The following is a 27,556-nucleotide window of genomic DNA, read 5'->3' as shown; positions in this document are numbered from 1 at the left end:
GGAACTGCAAATTGTGCAGAGGGTGTGGAGAGTCTACAGAAGGATCTAGATAGGCTGGGCGAATGGGCCAGGAACTGGCAAATGGAATTTAATGTTGGCAAGTGCGAGGTGGTCCACTTTGGTAGGAATAATGGTAGGAAGGATTATTACTTACGTGGCGAAAAACTGCAGCAAGCGACGGTGCAGAGGGACCTTGGGGTCCTTGTGCATGAGTCGCAAAAACCCAGCTTGCAGGTGCAGCAGGTGGTCAGGAAGGCGAATGGGATGCTGGCCTTCATAGCGAGGGGGATTGAATATAAAAGTAGGGAGGTCTTGCTGCGGCTGTATAGGGCATTGGTGAGGCCGCAGCTGGAGTACTGTGTGCAGTTTTGGGCGCCGTACTTACGCAAGGATATTTTGGCCTTGGAGGGAGTGCAGAGGAGGTTTACTAGGCTGATACCGGAGTTGAGGGGGTTGAGCTATGAGGAGAGGCTGAATAAACTAGGCTTGTACTCGTTAGAGTTTAGAAGAATGAGGGGAGATCTCATTGAGACATATAAGATGATGAATGGGATGGATAGGATAGAGGTGGAGAGACTCTTCCCGCTCAGAAAGGATAGTAGGACTAGGGGGCACAGCCTCAAGATAAAGGGGGCGCGGTTTAGAACAGAGTTGAGGAGGAACTTCTTCACTCAAAGGGTGGTGAATCTCTGGAATTCTCTGCCCGTTGAAGTGGTGGAGGCTACCTCGCTGAATATTTTTAAGACGCGGGTTGATGGGTTTTTGATAAGAGAGGGGATTAAGGGTTATGGGGAGAGGGCGGGAATGTGGAACTGAGCCACGACAGATCAGCCATGATCTTATTGAATGGTGGGGCAGGCTCGAAGGGCTAGATGGCCTACTCCTGCTCCTATTTCTTATGTTCTTATGTTTATGTGCTTATGAATATCTGCTTTGAAATGTAAAATGCATTTGGGGTGTGCCTCACCTGAATATTTACTCTAGTCAAATGTATAGTGACGCACAGTTAAGATTTCATCCCACCCCACCCCACCCTCCCCCATGGGTGAATACACCACCTCTTGAGTGACTTACAATGAATACATTAACCCATGTGAGATATGCCATGAGTATACCTCCCTGTGAGATATACAGTGAGTATACCTCCCTGTGAGATATACATGAATATACCTCCCTGTGAGATATACAGTGAGTATACCTCCCTGTGAGATATACAGTGAGTATACCTCCCTGTGGGATATACAGTGAGTATACCTCCCTGTGGGATATACAGTGAGTATACCTCCCTGTGAGATATACGGTGAGTATACCTCCCTGTGAGATATACATGAATATACCTCCCTGTGAGATATAGTGAGTATACCTCCCTGTGAGATATTCAGTGAGTATTCCTCCCTGTTAGATATAAAGTGAGTATACTTCCCTGTGAGATATATAGTCTGTATACCTGCTCCGACTGGTATTGCCAAAATCCATGGGTTTCCCGATCTTTCCGAGATCCCCATTCGCTGAGTGCAGAGTGTAGGAGAATGATTATAAACAGGGTTAAAGTCCGTCTTCTGGTGAAATACAGGCTGGATGAGCGTTCCTGCTGACACATTTTTAAAAGTGTCCTTTCCATTTTGCGTGTATTCAACATTTTCAATTAAGAATCAGTGTTACAGTGTGTTCGAGCCCCAGAAATCACCTTGCAATATTATCGCCTCTCTGTTTGTGTTGGGTTCGCATAGAGTTAATTCGTGTGTTTTCGTTTTCTCACTTATTTACAAATATTTTCTTTCAGTTAAATCTTCGCGCATCTCTGCAATAATATCACAACTTGTGTAGGATCGCAACCGCTTTGAGAAAAAATTATATTAATATTTGGTAAAAAGTCTTTCGGGTGTAACTGACTTCAACCAATAACACACTGACTCATACACACACACACACACACACATAATCACACACATAGATACACGCACACATACACTCATAATCACACTCACATACATTCACTCACATACACACTCACTTACATCCAAAGATGTGTGGGTTAGGTGGATTTGCCATGCTAAGTTGCCTCGTAGTGTCAGGGGAGCTAGCTAGGGTAAATATATGTGGTTATTGGGATAGGGCCTGGGTGGGATTGTGGTGGATGCAGATTCAATGGGCCGAATATCCTCACTCCGTACTGTCGGATTCCATGATTTTATACACACTCTCTCACTCACATACACACTCACACATGCATATATAATACACACATACACACACATACATAATCACATATACACACACATTCTCACAATACATACATAATCACATACATACATACTCATACATACACTCACATATGCTCTCGCACATACACACACACGGACATGCACACACATATAAAAGCAAAATACTGCGGAATCTGAAACTACAACAGAAAATGCTGGAAAATCTCAGCAGGTCTGACAGCATCTGTGAGGAGAGAATAGAGCCAATGTTTCGAGTCTAGATGACCCTTGGTCAGAGCTCTGACGCGCACACATCCAAACATAAAGTCATATACACATTCAGGTATACACACATACACACTCACATACACACATAAACGCACACATATACACATTTACACACACATTCACATACACACATAAATACATACTCCTCCACACTCTCACATAACACACACAGATTCAGTTACAAATATTCACATACGGATACAAACACGTCCATGCAAACATATTTACATGTACTCAGACATGTCCATACACCCTTTCATATACTCAAACATTCACACACACACCCTTACATACAAACACACAAGAATACACATCCGCCTTCACACTGGGTACACGAATTTATACACATTAACTCACAACCCTCTACATACACAAATTCACAGATTAACATAAAATACTCACCTTTACATATACATATTAATACACACAGATTCACCGGCTCATTCAGAAATTGAGACACACTCGCTCGTGTGATACTCACACACTTATGCTCAGGAGCACTTGCAATCCCAGTACCGCTCTCACACACATACACAAATACTCACACATACTCACATATTCATACAGTCCGGCACAAACACATAGGCTCCTGAAACATCGCTTTCTAATGTTGAAAATGTAAAATTTCTTCAGGTCAAGAATCGAATACAAACCCACTAATTGTAACAGGACATGTATATTCCTCTGTCTATAGTGTGTGCAAGCATGTACACTATTGCTGTATGTGAGTGTGTGAAACTGTCACATTTCCGATCACACTGAATCATTCCGTCAAATGTCAATAAATAAGCAGCTTAAAGATACATTTCCTTCCAACTTACTGAAACATTTCTATGTCATGAGAACACTTGAGCCGTTGCTGAGACTGATCGAATCCAACCTCCCCACTAACCACCCCCCCCCCAACCCCGCCACCTCCCCAGTCCCGCCCCCACCCCCCTCTCCCGCACTGGGATGTCATTCCCAGAAGCTGTAAACTCCCTGGGTTAGCTCCATGGGCCGGCAGACAGGTGTGCGGCCTCTATTTAAACCATTGTTCGTCCTGGAGGGGGCAGGTCCGCTCAGCGCCTTTTAGCTGCGAGGATAAATCGCAGACAGCTCACAAGCAGTTAGAGGGAGAGAGAGAGAGAGGGAGGGAGGGAGAGAAGGAGGGAGGGCAGAGAGAGAGAGAGGGGGAGGAAATTAAGGAAGAGGGCAGCGCGGAATAGAAGGTTTCCATTTCCCGGGATGAGTGTGGGAAGATTTGAGCTGTGCGGAAGGTGACCAGCGGGAAGAGGAGATTGTGGAACCCATCAGCCCAGATCATAGGGACAGTCACAGCCCCGAGAGCGAATTGGCTGCAAAACAGTTAAAGAAGGCGAATTGAAGAAGAAGAAGAAATTACAAAGAACGGTGTGAGTCTCTGGTGTGAGAGGGAGAGAGAATATTGCGGACCCACCGGCTCTGAGACATTTACAGAATAGCGGACACGGCTCTGTCTGAGAGGGATCGGTATATCTGGCCACACAAATCCCCAGACTTTACCCATCGCAAGAGAAACAGAAACAAGAACAGAGAGGGGCAGCAGTGTTTTGTGGAAGCGATCAGTCCTTGGCTGGATTTCCCGACATTAATCTACTGCTCTGTCTCCAGCCCGGACTGGTCCCTTTCCTGTGAGCAGACTTTTCTCGTTTACATCTATATTAGAGATATATATTAAACTCCAAAGCTCCCTGAATCACACAACTCTCTCTCCCCCTCATCCCGAAAATATAAGGACAGCGGGAACTGAGGTGCTTCCAGGTCCCTTCCACCCGGACCCCGCTCTGCCCTGGTTCGGAATCCGGATTCAATCAGGAAGTCACTTTGCAGATTCTAGGAGTACAATCCGTGATTTATTTCTACCTCTTTCACTGACACTAAAACCTGCAACAAACAAGATTCATCTAAAATTCACAATGCGCCTTCCATCCACACGCCTGAGTTACCTGTGAGTCCATTACTTGTTTATTCAGATGTGCGTCGTTACTGATAATATTTTTCAATTACTGTTTGAACTTGCAAACTTCTGAGAGTGAAACTCCCGGCTGTGAATATCTGAACTCACTAATTGTATCTTTTCAATCCTTCAGGTGTCTTCAGCTGCTGGCATTCTGCTTCCAAGCTCAGGTCGGTATCTTTATTTAATGTTTCTTTTTGTATTTACTTGTTTGTTTTTGTTTTCGGAACAACATAATGTAAATATTGATCGCTTGTCCCTCTAAGAAATGTTGACAAACTGACAGGGAGGTTTCTTTAAAAACTGCAGCTGTCGCCGAGGAAGGTTTGTCTCTGTGCCAGGATTTGAGAATGGGTTGGGAGTAAACTTTTACAGGGGATGGAGAAATAACCGGGGCAACACACAGCGCAGGAGGGCTGGGGAAGGGGGAAATGAGAGAGAGTATGAGAGGACAGAGGGAAAAAGGGGAAAATGTGTGGCAAAAAAAAGGAATTAAATAGGGATGAAAGAGAGGAGGATAGAAAGATACGAATTAAAAGTGAAATTCGGATCGGGTGAAGGGACGCAGAGCGGACAGACCAGGAGTTACCCATCGGCCGATAGACACAGGAAAAGACAGATGCGAGGTTAGAAAGTATAGTCTCGGCCTGTCCCACATGTTTATCTCATTAGCGGGCCGCCCTATAAACTGATGGTATTGTGTGAGCTTTAGGACAAGTCCAACTGTAATTGAAGGAATGGCGATATCAGACCCCCCAACACACTCGGGCAACAAGCTCTCTCAGCCCAGCAACCCCTTCCCTGGCTGGGAACAGGCACCTACTGGCCCCAGATCTGGGAATCCAGAGACTAAAATACCTTCGAAAACCAGCAAAATCATTCAAATATTTCACCAGGAAAAAGAAAGGTTCCAAAGGGAAAAATTCTATTTTTATTTATTAAACAATTGGCACAACTGAGTCCTCCAATTGAGACAAAACTATTCCAAGAGCGAGGTTTCTGTTCATTGATTAAACTATTTTGATAATAGATATATTTTTAAGAAGTGAAGAATTGAGGAGGAAATATTCTTGGACCGAGGGACGTTCCCGTGCAGACGGTGCCTCGGTCTGAAGGCGGCTGTCTGGATCTGTGATTGTTTAATGTACACGTGTATTGTATATTGTATTTTCTTTAAAGGTAACCTATCAGTCACCGCCTAATTTTACACAGCACGTAAGGGAGCAGACCAGGCAGACGGACCGGCTCAGCAGGAGGCTAATCCGCACCTACCAACTCTACAGCCGTACCAGCGGGAAACATGTGCAGGTCCTCGGCAAGAAAATCAACGCCAAAGCGGAGGATGGAGATAAGTACGGTAAGGGAGAGAGAGAGAGAGAACATCTGTGTGTGTGTGTGTGTGTATTAGAGTGAGAGTGTGTGTGTGTGAGTGCGTGTATGTGTGTGAAAGAGAGTGTGTGTGTGAGAGTGAGTGTGTGTGTGAGAGTGAGTGTGTGAGAGAGTGTGTGTGTGTGAGAGAATGTGTGTGTGTGAGAGAATGTGTGTGTGTGAGAGAGCGAGTGTGTGTAAATGCGTGAGTATGAGAGTGTGTGAGTGTGACAGTGTGTGTGTGAATGAGAGTGTGTGTATGAGAAAGTCTGGGTGTGAGAGAGTGAGGGTATGTGCATGTAAGAGAAAGAATGTGTGAGTGTGTTTGTGAGCTGAGAGTATTAGTGTCTGAGGGCACAGATGTGGGAATGTGAAAGTGTTTGTGAGTGTATGTTAGTGTGTGCGAGGTAGAGTGTTTGTGTGTCAGTCAGAATGTGTTACTATGCGCGTATGGAAGTGTGTGTCAGTGTGTGTGTGTGAGAGAGCGAATGAATGCAAGAGCAAGACTGGAGAGAGAGTGGGACCCATTGGAGAGTGAGACTGGCGAGAGAGAAGGAAACACAGGGGTTAGAGAGCAAGTGGGTGGGAGGGAGATTGGCTAGGAGCGAGACATTGCACGGAGAGACTGAGTGAAGTTAAGTGAGAAAAGGAGAGACTGGGAATGGAGGGGACAGCGCGAATGGACAGAGAGGACACAAAAATAGAGAAATGTTGGAAAATCTCAGCGGTCTGACAGCATCTGTGGGGAGAGAATTAGTTCTGACGAAGGGTCACCTACACTCGAAACATTGGCTTTATTCTCACTCCACAGATGCTGTCAGACCTGCTGAGATTTCCCAGCATTTTCTGTTTTTGTTTCAGATTCCAGCATCTGCAGTATTTTGAGTTTATCTTGAACACAGAGGAACTGTGTGAGACCAGGGAGAAACCCAGTGGTCAAAGAGAAAAGGTAAAGGGAGAGTCTAAGGAGAGAGTGGGTGAGAAATAAATAGCAATGAAGAGTGAAGCGGGAGGGGGATCAGTGCCACTGCGAGCGGGAGCGGGCTCTGCGCAGCCCAGCTGGGACTCCTGGAGTTCTCCACCTGAGAGAATATTCATCTTGTTTTTATTATCTTCAATCCATTCTCTGATTCTGCATTTAAATGCGCTGGAATTGAAAATCTTCAATCCAGACCTTGAAGTATCGCAGAAGGGACAATCTGACTCCACAGAGGCTGCCCGGATAATGTCCCAGAGCCGAAGCCGTTCCCAGTGAGAGTGTCTCTGTGAAGGGAAAGTTCCCCATTCACTCTTGCTGTTTAATTGCTGCTAACTTTGATCCCCGCGATCTGCTTGTAGCTGAGCCGCAGTTGGATGGAATATGTTAAGGTTTAATCAGAGCAGTGGAGTTGAGCTAAATCCATTTAATGTTTTGTTGGAGGCCGGAGCGAGAGGCGCTCAGATAATTTAATTTCCTTTTGCTGTTGCGCTCACTCTCACTGTTCTCCCAGTGAAGCGGGATCCCTCCTGAATTCACTTGTCTGGTTTTTCCATCCGTCGATTCCTCCCCCGTGTCTTTGGACAATCCACTATATCAATACTCAGCCCCATTTACTGCCGAACGGATCGATTAATTCGCCCCTCCCCTCAATTCATGGCTGTTTTCTCCCTTTATTTAATTACAAGGAATTACTCCCTCCCCGGGACCACACTGCAGCTTCCAGCCATCTCCAACCTTCGGCAAGGCGATGGCTTTTCCAGATGCTTCTGGTGGACTGGCTGGAGGTTTCATGTGGTTGTTTCGTTTGGTTGTGGTGATTAGTTGAGGGGAGTTGTGCTGGTTAATTTGGTTTAGGTGATTAGTTGAGGGAAGTTGTGCTGGTTAATTTGGTTGTGCTGGTTAATTTGGTTGTGCTGGTTAGTTTGGTTGTGGTGATTAGTTGAGGGAAGTTGTGCTGGTTAATTTGGTTGAGGTGATTAGCTGAGGGGAGTTGTGCTGGTTAATTTGGTTGTGCTGGTTGGTTTGGTTGTGGTGATTAGTTGAGGGGAGTTGTGCTGGTTAGTTTGGTTGTGCTGGTTGGTTTGGTTGTGGTGATTAGTTAAGGGGAGTTGTGCTGGTTAGTTTGGTTGTGCTGGTTGGTTTGGTTGTGGTGATTAGTTGAGGGGAGTTGTGCTGGTTAGTTTGGTTGTGCTGGTTGGTTTGCTGTAGTGATTATTTGGTTGGTTGTGGTGATTAGCTGAGGGAAGTGATGGTTAATGAAGGTAATTATTGCTTCCACTGATTAGTCTCAGCGATTGATTAATTGTGTGGTTGGGTCTGGTGTTGGGCAGTGGTGATCTAACATAACCAAACAGTCACAGGCCCCAGATTCAATAAATACATGGCTGAACTTTTACACCAGCTTCATTTTCCAGCCCCTCCCCACCTTCTTTGATTACCTTCCACCTGGAGAATCAATCACTTTCAGATTTGAATATACTCAAAGACTGAGAATCCACAGATTTTTGGTGTAGAGAATTCCAGCTCTCTGAGTGAAGAAATTCCTCTGCAACTTGATCCCAAATGGCTACTCCCTTACCCTGAGATGATAACTCCTAGTTCTAGACTCTGCATCCAGGGGGAAACAGTCTTTCAGCATCGGTCCTGAAAAGGTATCTAAGAATGTTATATACTTCACTGAGATCAACTCTTACTCATCTAATCTCCAGAAAATAGAGGGTTTTCTATTCAATTTTTCCACAACTCCAGGAATGAGCCCATGAACCTTTGTTGTAGCCCCTTCTAAGGCAAGTACCTCGGTGAGGAGACCACAGCTATTCACTTTGCTCCAGGTGCAGTCTCACCAAAGCCCAGATCAGTTGCAGCTAGATTTCCTTTCTCTTACTCAAACTCCTTTGCATTAAAGGCAAACATAGCCTTTGTCTTCCTAATTGCTTGCCATTCCTGTTGAATTTCTGACACTCAAATCCCTCTCAATACTGAAGACTCCCAGTTACTTTTTGCCCTTTCTGTTATTGTTACAAAATGGGATAGTTCCACACTGCTCCATCAGCAATTTAATTGATCCATGTCGTTTTACACTCTTACTACCCTAGCTTATTTCCCAACCTCAGCCTGATTATGGTCAGTGGCCCTGATGCTGAGTTTGGTCACAGCTAAGGTGATTTTTTTTTTGTGTGGGGATTGGTGCAGATCCTGAGTTCTCAGGAAAAGATCTCAGCTCCGTATCTGCTGATGTGTAACCCTGGCGAAATGTAGATTGTTCTTGATCAGAAATTAAGGAAGATTTATGCAAATTGAAGCTGATCCCTTCTATTGGAAAAGCCCCTGTCTGCTCAGTAAGGGAGCCCTTACTCCACCAAGCCCGCGGGGAGATCTTTCGATGACCCTTTGTGGCCATCAGAACAGATAACAAATCCATTCTTAGTTCCATATTCCACTTTCAAGTACAATGATTCATGTGTGCAGGCACACAAAAGTGGCTATCCCACATTTCAGACTGACAGTGGAACACAAAAGGCAACATTTACACTGAAACCATAGCACAGTGGCTTCCCTTCACAGCGGTGCTGCAGTTGCAACATAGATCCAGGTGTACTGCTGAACCTCACTCCAGAGTGAAACTTTGCCAAATCACTTCTCATAAAAGTTATGGTTATTGTGTGAATGCAGCCTAAACTCGGGACCTGGGGGTCCTTGTGCATGAGTCGCAAAAACCCAGCCTACAGGTGCAGCAGGTGGTCAGGAAGGAAAATGGGATGCTGGCCTTCATAGTGAGGGGGATTGAATATAAAAGTAGGGAGGTCTTGCTGCAACTGTACAGGGCACTGGTGAGGCCACAGCTGGAGTACAGTGTGCAGTTTTGGTCGCCGCACTCGCGCAAGGATATTTTGGCCTTGGAGGGAGTGCAAAGGAGGTTCACTAGGCTGATACCGGAGTTGAGGGCGTTGAACTATGAAGAGAGGCTAAATAGACTGGGCTTGTACTCGTTGGAGTTTAGAAAGATGAGGGGGGATCTTATTGAGACGTATAAGATAATGAACGGGTTGGATAGGGTAGAGGTGGAGAGGTTCTTCCCACTCAGAAAGGACAGCAGGACTAGAGGGCACAGCCTCAAGATAAGGCGGGGGCAGTTTAGAACGGAGTTGAGGAGGAACTTCTTCACTCAAAGGGTGGTGAATCTCTGGAATTCTCTGCCCATTGAAGTGGTGGAGGCTACCTTGCTAAATATATTTAAGTCGCGGGTAGATAGGTTTTTGGTAGGCAAGGGGATTAAGGGTTATGGGGAGAAAGCGGGAAAGTGGAACTGAGCCACTTCAGATCAGCCATGATCTTATTGAATGGCGGGGCAGGCTCGAAGGGCTAGATAGCCTACTCCTGCTCCTATTTCTTATGTTCTTATGTTTATGGTGTAAGGTCCACTTGGGCGGTCTCACATCAGGTTGATCTGTCACTTAGTGAACAGTTATGATGTGGAGATGCCGGCGTTGGACTGGGGTAAACACAAATACACAGTTTCCAGGAAGAGGATGGCATTAAACTATACACATGGTGAAATATTTCTAGAGTTATTAAATCACTTAATTTCTGACAATGAAAGCTTGGGAAATAGATTGCATTCTTCTATGGTTTACTTTGCTGGGGGTAGGCACCTAGCAGTATAACTCCAGCCTGCCAGCTATTTTTAGTTCTCCACAAATAGCAGGTAATAGGTAGGAGCATGCGTGAATAAGGTATGAGTGTCTAAGAGAATGTCTGAGTGTATTTGTGAGTGGTTGAATATGTGTCAGTGTATATGTGTTGCAAGTGCTTGTGTGTGTGAAATCACAATGTTGCAAGTAATTTCAGATTAAGAAGTCAATCAGCACACCTTACATCATCTAGATAAATTTTAAAAAATTACATTTTCCATCACCTTAGCTAACTGTCTCTTAAATGAGGTGAAAGTTTTCATGACCACTAACTTTACTTGGATGGTCAGCTGAATTACTTATCACTCTACATTTAAAAACTTTGTGGCAGCCCAGTGGTTAGCACTGCTGCCTCGCTGTGCCAGGGACCCATGTTCAATTCCTGGCTTGGGTCACTGTCTGTGCAGAGTCTGCACATTCTCCCCATGCCAGCGTGGGTTTTCTCTGGATGCTTCAGTTTCTTCTCACAATCTGAAAGGTGTGCTGGTTCGGTGAATGGGCCATGCTAAATTCTCCCTCAGTGTACCTGAATAGGCGTGGAGTGTAGCGACTAGGGGACTTTCACAGTAACTTCATTGCAGTGTTAATGTGAGCCTACTTGTGACACTAATAAATAAACTATAAACAGTACTGGCCCTCTGACAGTGCAGCACTTCCTCACTGCTGACTCTCTGAAAGGGATGAGGCAGTCAGGGCCATCTGCAGAATTCCCAGCATCTGGTTTGCCACAGTATTTATATGGCTAGTCCAGTTCAGTTTCTGGTCAATGCTAAACCCTTAGAAGTAGGTAGTGGGGGATTCAGCAATGATGACACTGCTGAATGTCAAGGAGATGTTTATATTCTTTCTTAGTCCATAAGACATAGGAGCAGAAATAGGCCATTTAATTTCTTTTTGCTGTTCCACGCATTGTCACCATTCTCCTAGAGAGGTGGGGTCTCTCCTGAATTCACTTATCTGGTTTTTCCATCCATTATCCCATTCCCTTTGAAATAAATGCCAACATTCCATTTGCCTTCCCAATTACCCACTGAACTTGTGTGCTGGTATAATTAATGCACAAAACCCTCCAATCCCTCTGTGCTGCAGCTTTCTACAGTCTTTCTCCATTTAAATAATATTCAGCTCCTTATTCTTCCTACCAAAGTGCATAACTTCACATTTTCCTACATTATATTCCATCTGCCAAGTTCTTGCTCACTCACCTAACCTATCTATATCCTTCTGTAGACTCTGTGTGTTACCCTCACCGCCTGCTTTCCTATCTATTTTTGTGACATCCACAAACTTGGCAATAGTACATTCACTTCCCTCGCCCGAGTTATTAATATATGTTGTAAATAATTGTGTCCTCCAGCACTGATCCGTGTGGCACTCCACTAGTTACAGGTTGCCACCCTGAAACTGCACCTTTTATCCAACTCTCTGTCTTCTATCAGTTAGCTAATCCTTTATCCATACTAATATACTACCCCCAATACCATATTCTCTTATCTTAGTAAGTAGCCCTTAATACTTTTGGAAATCCAAGTATATTACATCAACTGGTTCCCCTTTATCTAGCCTGCTCATTCCCACCTCAAAGAATTCTCATAAATTTGTTAGTCATGATTTCCCTTCATGAAGTCACGCTGACTCTGGTTATGTTATGTATTTCTAAATGCTCTACTGTTACATCATTATAATGGACTCTTGCTGCAGATGGTCATTGCCTGGTACTTGTGTGGGATGCATGTTGCCTGTGACTTTATCAATTCAAGTCCAGATGTTGTCCAGGTCTTTGGGAAGTAAAATACTTTCTTGCAAAATAAACTCCACACTGTCTATGCTAATACACAATGGTTAGAAATTGGCATATCTAAAGCTTGTTCTCAAACTGAAGTCCACACATCCTAATCTGGGGTTTAACCTGAGACCTTTTATGGATTGTGCAATGCAGGCCAGCCTTACAGCCCAGGAAATTGTGGTCAAAAGCAAGCAAGTGAGTGGTGATCATTGGTGTTCTTTGCTCCCATTGTAAGAAGTCTCACAACACCAGGTTAAAGTCCAACAGGTTTAAAGTCCTTCCTGTTGGACTTTAACCTGATGTTGTGAGACTTCTTTCTGTGTTTACCCCAGTACAACGCTGGCAATTCCACGTCACATTCTTTGCTCCCCACATATTCCTGCTTTTCCTATGATCTGTTCATTTTGTTCCAACTCACTTCCCAGGTTCCTGCCTCCTCTATGCTTTTTTTCTCCCCATTCTCCTGCCCTCCCCCACACTCCAGCCCTCCCCGCACCTCTACCACTCTCACCCCACGGCCCTGCTCTCCCCATGCCCCTGCCTTCCCTCTTATTCCTGCCCTCCCCATGTCCAGAAGTGACTTCACCTTACATCTGAATCCATAGTATTGCACCATATGTTGCATGTAAGCACTGCCTAATATATGAAGTGCCAGCTGTATCAACCTAGAGTGAGAAGTTGTGGGCTTGAGCCTGACCCTGGCACTAGGACAAGTAACCTTGGTTGACACTCCAGTATAGTACTGAGAAATGCTGCATCTACAAATGAAACATTAAGCTCCATCTCCATTCTCAGCTGGGTGTAAAAGACCCCATGGCATTTTGTGAAGGAGAGCTGGGAAGTTCTCCCTTGACCAATATATATCTCTCGATTACAATGACTGAAACTGCATAATTAGTCATTGTTGTTTCTGGGATCCTATTGAGCAGGAATTGGCTTCATTCCCTACATCACAATTCAAAAGGAACTTCATTTATCTTGAAGCAATTCGGGATGTTCTGAGGTGATGAAATGGTCTGGAGAGATGGTAATCCTTGGGTGAAGCTTAATGCCGGGTTTCTCCTGCTTTTGAATTTTCCTCCCAGGCTGTGGTGTTAGCTGGAGCTCTGTACCCTGGAGAGTCAAGCACATAGGATCCCTACAGTGTAGAAGGAGACCATTCAGCCCATCGAGCTGGCAACAACTATCCCACCCAGGCCCTGTCCCTGTAACACCTTGCATTTTACCCTGATAATCTCTCTGACACTATGGGGTAATTTAGCATAGTCAATCCACCTAACCTGCACATTTTTGGCATGTGGGAGGAAACTGAAGTGCCCAGAGAAACCCATGCAGACATGGGGAGAACGTGCAAACTCCACACAGACAGTGACCCAAGGCCGGAATTGAACCCGGGTTTCTGGCGCTGTGAGGCAGCAGTGCTAATCATTGTGCCAGTGTGCTGCTAGAACACGCACGAAGCTGTGACATAGTTGTCCCCTACCTGCTGACATTCCAGTATAATATCTCCAACACCTGGATATGACATCTCATCACGGCGTATTTCCACCCCCATGGATGCAGCAGACCATTTAAATTACCACTTACTTCAGTGGGATTGTAATATCCTGCTGGGTGGTGAGCTTATAAAATCCTGACCCAAGTCTCTCTGCCTCTGGATAGGGACAAGTGGGGTGGTTGGAGGCGGTCCTTGCTACAGCTGGCCCAAGCTGTGTCCTTTTTTTGTTCTTAATATAAGAAACATCAGTAATAGAGGCAGGAATAGGCTAGTTGGTCCCTCAGGCCTGCTCTGCCATTCATTAAGACCATGGCTAATTTGATTGTGGCCTTAGCTCCATTTTCCTCCCTGCCCCCTATAATATTTGGCTCCCTTGTTAATCAAAATCCTGTTTAACTCAGCCTTGAAATATATTTAATGACCCAGCCTCCACTGCTGTCTGTGGAAAAGAATTCCAAACATTAACTACTCTCTGAGGAAAGAAATTCCTCTTCAGCTCTGCTACTATTGAGAGACCCCTTACTTTGAAATACATCTTGATTCCCCATGAAGGAAACATCCTCTCATTATCTACCCTGTCTTGCCATTTCAGAATCCATAAGTTTCAATAAGATCACCTCTCATTCTTCTAATCTACAATCAGTATGAGCCCAATTTGCTCAACCTTTCCTCATAAGACAAACTCTTCATTCCAGGCACAAAAACCAGAAAACACTGGAAAATCTCAATAGGTCTGACAGCATCTGTGGAGAGAGAATAGATGTGGAGATGCCAGCGTTGGACTGGTAAGAAGACTGACAACACCAGGTTTAAGTCCAACCATCAAATTACTATCAAATAAATCGGTTAGACTTAAACCTGATGTTGTCACCAGGAGAGAGAATAGAGCCAATTTAAATCACCCAGACTCAAAATGTTAGTTCTGTTCTCTCCACAGATGCTGTCAGATCTGTTGAGATTTTCCAGCATTTTCTGGTTTTGTTTCAGATTCCAGCATCTGTGGTAATTTGCTTTTATTCTCACCCCAAGAATCAGATAGTGAACTTTCTCTGAACTGCTTTCAATGCAAGTATGTCTTTCCTTAAGGTGACCAAAGTTGTATGTAGTACTCTAGGTGTCACCAATGTCCTGTGCAGTTGCTGCAAATCTTTGCTACTTTTATACTCCAATCCCCCTTGTAATAAAGGCCAACATTTTATTTGCCTTCTTTTCAAGCTGACTTTTTGGTATTCATGTATAAGGACACCCAGGTCCCTCTATATCACAGCATTCTGAAGATATGAAGATATTTTTAATATACCCCTAAAATAGAGGCGGAACTTTCCAGCTGTTCATGCTGGTGGGATCTTCCAGCCCCGCTGACAGTGCACTCCGACCATGTGTTTCCCAGTAATGAGGGGCGCATTCTACAGGAAACCTCACTGACAACTGTGGCACCAGAAGATCCCGCTGCCGGCCAATTGAAATCATCTAGAAGAAAGGAGGAACTTTCTACCATATTGTGCCTTTCTTGACTTCCCAAACAATTCACAGACATTGAAGTACTTCTGAAGTGTAGCTCCTTTTCTAATGTCAAAAGCACAGCAGCCAGTTTGCAGGTAGAGAGCACCGACAAACAACAATATCATAAAGATCACATCAGCAGTTTTAGTGAGGTTGGCTGAAGGGTCAGCACTAACCAGAGCACTAGGGAGAACTCCCCTGTTCTTATTCAAATATTGCCATGGCAACCTTTACGTCCATCTAAGAAAGCTGACAGAACCTTGGTTTCACAACCCTTCAGAGAGATGGCACCTCTAACAGTGCAGCACCCACTCTGTATTGCACTGGAAGTGTCAGCCCAGAATGATATGCCCCAGACTTTGGAGTAGTGCTTAAAGACACAACCTTCCGCACCAGAAGCAAGAGTGTTAACCATTGAGGCAAGGCTGACACCTTAGCAATTGTTGACACAACTGCTGCTGTCACCACACAGCCTGTTGTGTATTGTGACTGGTAATTTAATGTTTCTCCAGTGGGTTGTAGTAAAGGCACTAACTCTGGGTCACAGAAATGGAGAAAACGCTTGATTAAAAACAAGAGAGAGAAAGTTAATTTTTCAGTTCAATGAGAAGTCTCTACACGTTGCCAGACCTGCTGAGTATTTGCAGCACCTCTGTTTTTTTTTCAGCTTTGCAATAGTTTGTTTTAGAACATCCTAGCTTAGGTCATCAGTTTGTGCTGTTGGGTTGATGTCAAATGGAGCGTGTGTTTGGATATCAGGTAAGGCCAGGATCTGCCCTGCTGTTAAACAGTCAGCAATAAATCAAACGCAGGTAACAAACAGCAACTACCACCCAGGGTGCCCCAACAAGTCATCCAACTGCTTCAGGAGGGCTGGACTTTGAAGCAATCCGAAATCTGAAATCTGAACAATTCATTGGTGAGCTCCACATGTGGAGCTTAACATTGGGTGGGGTGAGTTTAAGGACAGAGGTAAGTATTGGCTCTAAGAGTCCTGGCCAATACTTATCCCTAGAAACATCACTAATCAGATAATCTGGCCTTTGTCTTCCTGCTATCTACTGGGCCTTGCTGAATGCAAAATTGATTGAGGTGTCTCTCATATTAGACAGTCACAATATTTAAAAGTATATCATTCGTGTAACGCATTTAGGGACAACCTGAGGCTGTGAAAGATGTTATATAAATTTATGAAATATTTCCTTTCCATGCGCAGGTTAGGTGAATTGGCCATGCTAAATTGACCCCAGTGTCAGGGGAATTAGCAGGGTAAATGTGTATGGTTACGGGAATAGGGCCTGGGTGGGATTGTGGTCGGTACACACTCGATGGGCCAAATGGCCTCCTTCTGCACTGTAGGGATTCTATGATTCTATGATTTAATAAGTTAATACTGTACTTCTAGGTAACACATGGTTACTGGCTGTATAATGTTCCTGAGACCTGTTCTGATGAATTGCTGCAGTGGTGTTCAAATGGTTTCACCCAAGTCTTGGCAATATAATTCTCAAAGAGGAGACAATTTGTTGCTGCTTGTGTATTTATTTCTTATTTTCTGCTTGCCTTACCATGAAGGGATTGGTTTGTTTTGGTGCTCTTGGCACAAGCAATGTGGGGTACATGGAACTTAATGAGAACATGGATTTAATATTTAGAAAAGAAACAAGGGTAGAACAAAGCACAAAGAAAATTACAGCACAGGAACAGGCCCTTCAGCCCTCCAAGCCTGCACGACCATGCTGCCTGACTTAACTAAAATCCCCTACCCTTCCGGGGACCATATTCCTCTATTCCCATCCTATTCATGTATCTGTCAAGACGCATCTCAATAGTCACTATCATATCCGCTTCCACTTCCTCCCCCGGCAAAAAATCTGCCTCGTACATCTCCTTTAAACCTTACCCCTCGCCCCTTAAACCTGTGCTCCCTAGTAATTGACTCTTCCACCCTGGGAAAAAGCTTCTGACTATCCACTCTGTCCAGGCCTCTTGTAATCTTGTAGACTTCTATCAGGTCTCCCCTCAACCTCCATTGTTCCATTGAGAACAAACCAAGTTTCTCCAACCTCTCCTCGTAGCTAATGCCTTCCATACCAGGCAACATCCTGGTGGATCTTTTCTGTATCCTCTCCAAAGCCTCCACATCCTTCTGGTAGTGTGGTGACCAGAATTGAACACTATATTCCAACTGCTGCCTAACTAAGATTCTATAAAGCTGCAACTTGACTTGCTTTACCCTTTAGAAGTTTACCCTTTGACCCCTGTCAGTTCTGCCATTCAAGAACTTCACGGCTGATCTTCCACCTCAACTCCTCTTCCCTATGTCCACTGATTCCTTTAGTATCCAGATATCTATTAATCTGCATCTTGAATATACACTATGATGGAATACCCACAACTCTGAGATTAAGAATTTTAAAAATCCACAATCCTTTGACTGAAGAAATTTCTCAGAATTTCAGACTCTGAATAGGCAGACCCTTAATTCTGGCTGGCATTCCCAAAGAAAGCACCATCCTAGCATCATCCTGTCAAACTCATTAAGAATGTTCTGTGTTTCAATGAGACAATAAGATAAAAGGCCTGGTATTTATGTGGTTGATGAAGATGAGACATTGAGATGTTTCTAAATAGTCCACCAGCACTAGTCTGTGTAGTCACACTGTGATCAGCACAGGAATCTGAGTACAGTTCTATCTCAGATTGATGACTCTAATGGCCAAGTGTGAAATCAGTCTGACAAGTAAATTTCTGGAAACACTTCGTAGATTAAGCACCATCTGTGTATAGAGTGTGTATAGTGTTAGATACGTGATGGGCCATTTCATTAAAGCACTGAGGTGGGGCCTGAGAAGTAGTTGGATAAGTGTAGAGGGAGCTTTACTCTGTATCTAACCCCGTGCTGTACCTGTCCTGGGAGTGTTTGATGGGGACAGTGTAGAGGGAGCTTTACTCTGTATCTAACCCCGTGCTGTACCTGACCTGGGAGTGTTTGATGGGGGACAGTGTAGAGAGAGCTTTACTCTGTATCTAACCCCGTGCTGTACCTGACCTGGGAGTGTTTGATGGGGACAGTGTAGAGGGAGCTTTACTCTGTATCTAACCCCGTGCTGTACCTGTCCTGGGAGTGTTTGATGGTGTGGATGTGCCGGTGTTGGACTGGGGTAAACATAGTAAAAAGTCTGACAACACCAGGTTTTAGTCCAACCGATTTATTTGATAGTAAACTCACAAGCTTTCGGGTTAGTCCCTTCGTCAGGTGAATGGAGAGTTCTGGCCTCAGACAGAGCATATAAAGCACAGACAGTTTACAGATTACTGATTAGAATGCGAATCTTTACACCTAACCTGCTGTGCTTTATATGCTCTGTCTGAGGCCAGAACTCTCCATTCACCTGACGAAGGGACTAACCCGAAAGCTTGTGAGTTTACTATCAAATAAATCGGTTGGACTAAAACCTGGTGTTGTCGGACTTTTTACTGTGTTTGATGGGGACAGTGTAGAGAGAGCTTTACTCTGTATCTAACCTCGTGCTGTACCTGTCCTGGGAGTGTTTGATGGGGACAGTGTAGAGAGAGCTTTTTTCTTGATGTAACCCCGTGCTGTGACTGTGTTTAATGATAATGATGTTTGTTCGGTGGAATAAGAAAAAAAAATTATTCCCAGGACCAACATTGCCCAACTTTACTGAGCGCAGAAATTTTCCCACTTTCTCCTCCCTGATACCTTTGCTGCTGACCTGGCATCGAATTTATCTGGGAGTGTAAAAATCTCACAACATACTGTGCAATAACCAATGTGATAAATGCTGTGAACAGACTGAATATAAAAATACTGTGCTGATCAAACACTCACTGCTGCACCCCTTTGTTTCCAATGCAGCTAAACTCATCGTGGAGACAGATACATTTGGCAGCAGAGTCCGCATCAAGGGAGCAGAATCTGGGTTTTACATCTGTATGAACAAACGAGGAAAACTGATTGGAAAGGTAAGGGTTAATGTGAGAGTGGCGGAGAAACTTCAAAACCACAATTTTGGAAGCTGGAATTGGGGCACCTGACAAAGAACAGGAGGAGAAATTAGCAAAAAATAGGAACGACAAGAGTGATATGTAGCGAAAAGCAAAGTCAGAATTTTAAAATAACGTGTGCAATATATAATCATAATATTAAAGTTTGCAGGTAAATTCCTTGTTCCAAATTTAAATGGAAGTGTTGAAGTGTTTAAAATAATTAGAAGAAGTAAGTGTTAGTTATTAATTTCAGGGCAAAATAGAGAAAGAGGAATAGAGTGCAGAAAATTGTGAGTCAGCAGGTTTACAATAATTGGGTGGCCAAATGGAGAGGAAGGCAGAGAGAGAGAGAGACAGAGAAAAGAGAGTAAAATAGAAACACAAGCAGAAAAAATGAAGTAGTGAAATAAGAATAGTATTGGATAAAGATAAAATTTAACAGTGAGTAAATGGAAAGAAAAGTTTATCAGCTGAGAAACAAAGAACAGAGAGCGAGAGCCAGATTGTGACAGGTAGAGAAACCGTAACACAGAGAGAAACAGTGAGAAACAGAGAGGGGGGAAGCAATGAGAAATGGCATGAGAGCGAGAAACAGTGTGAGAGAGAATTAGCGAGAGAAGGCAAAACAGTGAGACAGAGAAACATTGAGAGTGAGAAATAGCGAGAGGGAAACAGTGCATAAATGAGAAATGCTCAGAGAGAAAAAACAGTGGCAGAGGGAGAAACAGTGAGACTGGGATAAGGAATTCAAGAGTGAGAAACAGCAAAACTGAGAAACAGCAAGAACGTGAGAAAAATGAGAGAGAGAAAACCAATGGGGGTGTGAGAAACAACAGGCGAGTGAGAACATGCAAGAAATGGTGAGAGTGAGAGAAACGATGAGAGAAAAACAGTGCATGAGAGTGAGAAACAGCGAGCAAGCAAGAAACTGTGAAACATTGTGAAAGTGCATGAGAAACAGCGAGTGAGAAACAGTGAAATAGATGGAAAGAAATAATCAGGTACCAAGAGAACAGGCAGCAGCCACAGAGTGAGAATCAGTGAGGGAGAATTCACAAATGTGAGAGCAGTGAGAGTGTGAGTAACAGTGATAGAGTGAGAACCAGCAAGAGGGTGAGCAATCGAGAGAGAAACTGAGAAACAATGAGTGTGGAAAACAGCAATAAAGTTAAGAACAGCGAGAGAGTTTGAAACAGCAAGAAAATGAGAAGAACTGATATAAAGAAGAACATTGAGAGAGTGAAGAACAGCAAGACTGAGTGAGAAACAGTGAGAGTGAAAGAGGAAAAATGAGAGTGAGAAAAGGTGAGAGCATGAAAACTGAGTGAGAAATAGCAAGGGAGTGAGAAACAGTAAGAAAGGAGGAAAGAGAGTTAGAAACAGGGGCTGAAAAATTGAGTGAGAAATAGTGTGAGAAACAGTGGGAGAGAAAACAGTAGGTGAAAGAGACAAACAGTGAGTGAGAAATGGTGAAAGAGTGGGAAATGGTGAGAGAGTGAGAAATAGTCAGAGACTGCAAAACAGTACAGGAGTGAGAAACAGTGACAGAGTGAGAAACCAAGCAAATGACATACAGTGAGAGAGCAAAATAGTGAGTGAGAAAAGGTGAGAAACAGTGAGAGAGCAAGAAAGAGTGCAGAGTGAGAAAAAGTGAGAGCATGCAAGACTAAGAAACAGCAAGACTGAGTGAGAAACACTGAACAAGACAGCAAGAAAGAGTAGGAAAGAGCAAGAGAGTGAGAAACAGGCAGAATAAGGAACAGCAAGAGAGTGAGAAATAGTAACAGTGAGAATCAGTGAGCAACCAAAACAGTGACAGAACAAGGAACAGGGAGAAAGAGAAATTGTGAGAAAAGTGAGTGTAAAAATCAGTGAATGGGAAACTAAGAGTGAGAAACAGTGAAAGAGTCAGATACAGTAAGAGTGAGTGAGAAACACTGAAAGTGAAAGAGGAAAAATGAGAGTGAGAAAAAGCGAGAGCATGAAAACTGAATGAGTGAGAAATAGCAAGGAGCCAGAAACAGTGAGAGAGTAAGCAGCATAGAAACATGGAAAATAGGAGCAGGTGTAGGCCATTCGGCCATTCAAGCCTGCTCCACCATTCATTATGGTCATAGTTGATCATCAAACACAGTAACCTGTTTCCACGTACCACCATATCTTTATGAACCCTTTAGCCTCAAGTACCACATCTAACTTCTTCTTGAAAATATACAATGTTTTGACCTCAACTACTTTCTGTGGTAGAGAATGTCATTGGCTTATCACTCTCTGGGTGAAGAAACTTCTCACCTCTGTTCTAAATGGTTTACCCCGTGTTATTTGACTGTGACTCCTGGTTCTGGATCCCCCACTGTCAGGGACTTCTTGCTTCTACCCTGTCTAGTCACCAAGGCCCTGTACCATTGCAGCAAGACGTCCCTTCTACTGATCTTGAATCCTCTCACTATGAAGGCCAACATACCATTTGCCTCCTTCACCATCTGCTGCATCTGTATGCTTAACTTCAGTGACTGATATATGGGGACACCCAGGTCTCATTGCACATTCCCCTCTGTCACTCTATAGATATTCAAATAATAATCTGTCTTTCTGCTTTTGCCATCAAAGTGGATAACCTCACATTTATCTACATTATACAGTATCTGCCATGCATTTGCCCAATCATTCAACTTGTTCAAATCATATTTCTCACAGCTCACCTTCCTACCCAGCTTTGTATCATCTGCAAATTTGGAAATACTACATTTAGTTTCCTCATCTAAATCATTAATATATACTGTGAATAGTTGAAGTCCTATCACAAATCCCTGAGTACCTCATTAATCACTGACTGCCATTTGGAAAATGACCTGTTTATTCCTACTCTTTGTTACCTGTCTGCCAATCCGTTTTCTATCCATCTCAACACACTATTCACAATCCCGTGTGCTTTAATTTTACACACTAATCTTTTTTATGGGAGTTTGTCAAAACTCTTCTGGAAGTCCAAATAAACCACATCCAGTGGTTCTCCCTCATCAACTTTATTAGTTACATCCTCAAAGAATTCTAGTAGATTTGTCAAGCATCATTTCCTTTTTGTAGATCCATGCTGACTTTCTCTGATCCTGCCACCAAATGCTCTATGATTAAATCCTTTATAATAGCCTCTAGCATTTTCCCCACAACTGACATCGGGCTGACTGGTCTACAATTCCATTTTCTCTCTATCTCCCATTTTAAATAGTGGGATTATATTAGCTACTCACTAATCTGTAGGAAACGTCCCAGAATCTGCATCCATTATCTCTCAGGCCATTTCCTTAAGTACTCTGGGATATAGATTATCAGGCGCTGGGGATTTATAAGCCATCAATCCTATCAATTTCCCCAAAACCATTTCCTATTAATACTGATTTCTTTCAGATTCTCTCTCTCACTAAACGCTGTGTCCCCCAACATTTCTGGTATGTTATTTGTGTCTCCTTTGTTAACCAAAGTATGTATTTAGTCAGTCAGCCATTTCTTTGTTCCCCGTTATAAATTGTCCTGTTGCTAACTGTAAGGGACCTACATGTGTCTTCACCAATCTTTTTCTCTTCATGTACCTATAGAAACTTCGACTGTCAATTTTTATGTTCCCTATAGGCTCATCCTTGTACTCTATTTTTTTCTTCTTAATCAATTCCTTTGCTCTCCTACTGAATTCTAAACTTCTCCCAATCCTCAGGTCTGCTGGGTTTTTTTCTGGCTAATGTATATGCCTCTTCCTTGGATCTAATACTAGCTCTAATTTCCCTTATTAGAATCATAGAATTCCTACAGTGCAGAAATAGGCCATTTGGCCCATCAAGCCTGCACCAACAACAATCCCACCCAGGCTCTATCCCCTAACCACCCCCTCCCCCCAACATATTTATCCTTCAAGTCACCCTGACAGTAGGGGGCAATTTAGCATGGTCGATCAACCTAACCCTCACATCTTTGGACTGTGGGAAGAAACTGGAGCAAGCGGAGGAAACTCATGCAGGCACGGGGAGAACGTGCAAACTCCACGCAGACAGTGAAGTGACCTGAGGGTGGAATTGAACCCGGACTCTGTTGCTGTGAGGCAGTAGTGCTGACCACTGTGCCAACATGTCCACCTGTATGACCTCCTTTCCTGTTTTATTTTTGCACCAGACAAGAAGGAACAATTGTTGCAGTTCTCCCATGCATTCTTTGAATATTTGCCATTGCCTATCCACCATCATCCCTTTAAGTAACTTTCCCCAATCCATCACAGCTAACTTGCAACTCATACCATCAGAGTTTCCTTCATTTCGAGTCAAGATCATAGTCTCAGAATCAACCACGTCACTCTCTATCTTGAAGAGTTCTGTCATATTATGGTGAAAGAGTGAAAAATAGTGAGAGTGAAAGTAATCGAGTGTGAGTGAGAAATGATGGGTGGGATTTTATGGTCTCACTCATTCTGAAACTGTAAAATCCTGCTTGGGGTCAACGGACTGTCCCATGCTCCGCCCTTGCCTGCTTCAATTCCCATGGTGGGTTGGGCGGTAAAATTCTGGCCAGTGAGTCAGAAACAATGAGAATGCACAACTGTGAGAAATTGAGAAACAGTGAGAAACACAGTGAAAATAGTGAAAGAAACAATAGGAAAGCAAGAAAAACAGAGTGAGAAACAGTGAGAATGAGAAACAGTGAGAAATACAGTGAGAGAATGATGAACACAGAGTGAGTATAGTGAAAGAAACAGTAGGAGTGGAAGAAACAGTAGGAGAGCAAGAAACCCAGAGTGAGAAACAGTGAGAGAGTGAGAAACAGTGAGAACGAGAAAGAGTGTGAAACGTTGAAACAGCAAGAAATATTGAGAAACAGTGAGAAATAATGTCTGAGAGTGACAGAGTGTAACAGTGAGAAACAGTGAGTGTGTAACTGAGGTAGCAACAGTGAGAAGCTGAGAAACAATGAGAGAGTGAGAAATACTGAGTTCAAGAACCAGCGAGAAACAGAGTGAGAAAGACTGAGCGTGAGAAACACAGTAGCAGTGCGAAAGCAAGAAACGCAGCAGAATTTTCTGCTATTTGCGTGAAAACCACGTGCAGCTCACAAGTTGCATAGCCAGCTTTTCTGGCCATATTTCTCAGCAATCTGTGCAAAGGATATCTCCAAGTGTGGCCCAAGTACTGGCAGAATGTGTCCCAATAGAGCCAGCACTGCCCACTCTACAGAGACTGGGGTGCCGCTTTTAATGGATACCCTAGCATGCTATTAACAATATCCACTCCCTACAGGTAAAGGAAACCCCCAACATACACACACACATACACACAAACAGGCAAACTCCCCTTCATGGATAAAGCGAATCCCCCAAAGGAGCTCCTCAGTGGAGCCTCCAATAATGCCCACTGGCACCCTGGCACTGCCTTCTCTGGGCTAACAATTTGTCATTAGTTATATTAAAATGTATTGAAATGAGGTTGTTGCCCGGGATGGGGAGAATCGAAAAATTAGGCCTCACCGGCGTGATTCCCATTTTCGGAGTCGCTCAAGATTTTGGCCCGTGTCATTGTTTGCACTCGCAGAAAACATAGGCACAAAATCATGGCAACAGAGTGAGAAACACAATGAGAGAGCGAGAAACACTGAGGGAGAAACAGAGTGTGAGAAACACAGCAAGAATGGGAAATGCAGTGAGTGTGAGAAACACAGTGAGACAGTGAAAAAACACTGAGAGAAACACAGTGAGACACACAGCGGGAGTGAAAAACGCAGTGTGACAGCGAGAAACACAGTGAGAGTGAGAAACATGGCGGGAGAGGAAAACAATGAGAAATGCAGAGTGAGAAACATGAAAGAGAAACAGTGTGAAGCTGAGAAACACAGTGAGAAAAAAATGACAAGTAGAAACAGAATCAGTCACAGTGAAAGACCAAGAAATTGTGAGCCAGTGAGAAACAGCAAGAAACCGTGAGAGTGAGAAAGACTGTGAGAATCCGCGAGAGTGAGAAGCACCGAGTGAGAAAGAGAGAGTGAGGAACGCTGAGTCAAAACCAGCGAGAGCGAAACAAGGAGAGCTTCACTGTAAAAAGAGCTTCCGATAAGGGAGAAGGAGAAAGAGAACGAGCTGAGCAGATGAGAAAGAAAACCAGCAACAGAGCGACAGAAAGGGGCCAGAGAGAAATGAGGGCAAAAAAACAAATTGTCAGACAGATGAAGATGAGGTGGGGAGGAAGGGTGGCGGAGTAAAGGCAAAAGTTGCAGAATGTGGTAAAAAGAGAAAGGTTCAGTTTGAATGAGATGGCTGGGAAACAGGATGCAGTGTGGGTGCAGGGAGCTCTGATCTTCTTAACCCCTGCTGGCTATAGCTTTTATATCGCTTCATTGTCGAATCATTAGACTTGTGGAATCGGGAGAATGCTTTTTACCGTCATCAGAGGTTAATTACCCCGCTCTGAGGAACAGGAGGAAGAAAAACTCGTTAGCAAACGGGATAAAATCAGCCGCCACTCCTCATCCTATCCCCTGTCCCAATCTGCACCACCTCAAATCTTAGAACAGAGCAAGTTAGGCAAATCAGACCCTTTACCCCAACAAATATAATCTTCATGGTTAAGGCTGAAAATCTTCCCCCAATTCCCCAGAAACATCCGCTAAAGCGATAAAGACTCGATGTTAATGCGGTTAGGAATATCTGTGTGTGACATTCTCGTCATAACATAACATTAATGACCATTTTATATTAGATATTATAATCCCGACAGCTGAACAGATCGAATGAGAGAATAGCTAATATTTGGATATTAAAACTAATAGACGTGATAGTTTTGGGGTGGATTAGATGTTGGGAGGACATGGGAATTGTGTGTCTGATGCTGGGATCTGAAGGTTAATTTAAGGCTTGTGTTCGCTTGGAGAGAGAACCTGCCGCATTCCCCCCTTTCCACTTGTCTAATTCTGTGTCACATCGAATGGCTGAGTGCCGCATCCTGGCAGCTACGCTGTGACCAACAGCAACACACACATACACCCGCTTGCCCCGCCATCTGCTTGTTGAGGAGGTGATATTATTCCTTGTGACAAGTTGTAATTCGCAGCGCCCAGGACTGGGTCCTGCACACTGGCTGGGGGGATTGGAAACTGATACCTGCTTAACCAGGGGCGGCTGCTGCTACACTGGCTCCGGGATGTTTGTACCTTGCACACACCTCCCCTGCCAGCCTCTCGCTCATGTGTCCGGCACTAAAGGCAGCAATTCCAAACCCAGCGGGCTCACAAACTCCACGAATTCCGCCTCTTCTTTACAATCATCCTTCTTCTCCTACCGTTTCTCTCTCTGTCTCTAAGTTCCCTTTCACTCCCATTCACTCCATTTCCCCCACTCTCTTTCCTTCCATACTTTAAATTTCCCCCTTTCTGTCTCGCTCTATCCTTTCCCGCTCTCTCCCATTCAATCTTTCTATTGTTACTTTTGTAATCCCTGATGTGTTTTCCCAAGATGTGGAGATGCCGGCGTTGGGCTGAGTGTTTTCCCAAGGCAGCAGACAATAAATAGTGTGACCACGACAGGCCACAGTTTGCCTCGCCGATATCAGTTTATCGGGTTTTAAATGTTATTTTAAAAAAGAAAAGTACTTTTCATCTAAATGCAACGCCCACAAATTGGAACTCATTCAGTAAGCATGACAAGTTGGTCTGAATGGAACCTTTATTAACTGTCCTGTTTTTTTCTGTGCAGCGAAGCGGGAAAAGCAAAGATTGTGTCTTCACCGAGATTGTGTTGGAGAACAACTACACGGCTCTGCAGAATGCCAAGTACGAGGGATGGTTCATGGCCTTTACCCGGAAAGGAAGACCCAGGAAAGGGTCGAAGACCAGGCAGCACCAGAGGGAGGTGCACTTTATGAAGAGATTGCCCAAGGGTCATCTGTCCTCCTTGGACACCCACAGACACTTCGAGTTCATCAACTACCCTTTCTCCAGCAGGACTAAACGCACAAGACACTCCAGGCCCCGGTAGAAACAGCCACTGTCCCAACACCATCTCTCTTCAGTAACAATTGCAACAGATAATGGATGAACCCACTCTGCTTTTTTAAAAAAAAGGATGAGAAGCTTTATTTTTCTACTCAACTGCAATTGATGAGACTATGGCCAGCAGGCTCTGGGGATAAGGATTCAGTCAGATGTAAAGTTAAAAATAGTTTTCAGAAAGGGAAAAGGACAAAAGACACACATGGATTCTGTGACAAGAGAAAGAG

General features: G+C 44.0%; 1 protein-coding gene across 1 annotated transcript; it reads left to right on the top strand.

Annotated features, from left to right (window-relative positions):
* The first annotated feature begins 4,429 nt into the window (after positions 1-4,429).
* LOC145354253 (fibroblast growth factor 8-like) lies at positions 4,430-27,315 on the top strand. Its single transcript, XM_080205340.1, has 5 exons — positions 4,430-4,461; positions 4,604-4,640; positions 5,650-5,827; positions 19,180-19,286; positions 27,034-27,315. The coding sequence occupies exons 1-5, from the start codon at positions 4,430-4,432 to the stop codon at positions 27,313-27,315; spliced, it is 636 nt and encodes a 211-aa protein (XP_080061466.1).
* Positions 27,316-27,556: the final 241 nt, after the last annotated feature.

The sequence above is a fragment of the Carcharhinus amblyrhynchos genome, chromosome 17 (genome assembly GCF_965287045.1).
Source record: "Carcharhinus amblyrhynchos chromosome 17, sCarAmb.v2.hapA, whole genome shotgun sequence".
NCBI lineage: Eukaryota > Metazoa > Chordata > Chondrichthyes > Carcharhiniformes > Carcharhinidae > Carcharhinus > Carcharhinus amblyrhynchos.
The sequence above is the reverse complement of the archived record's forward strand: the minus strand, read 5'-3'. Positions and strand labels throughout refer to the sequence as shown.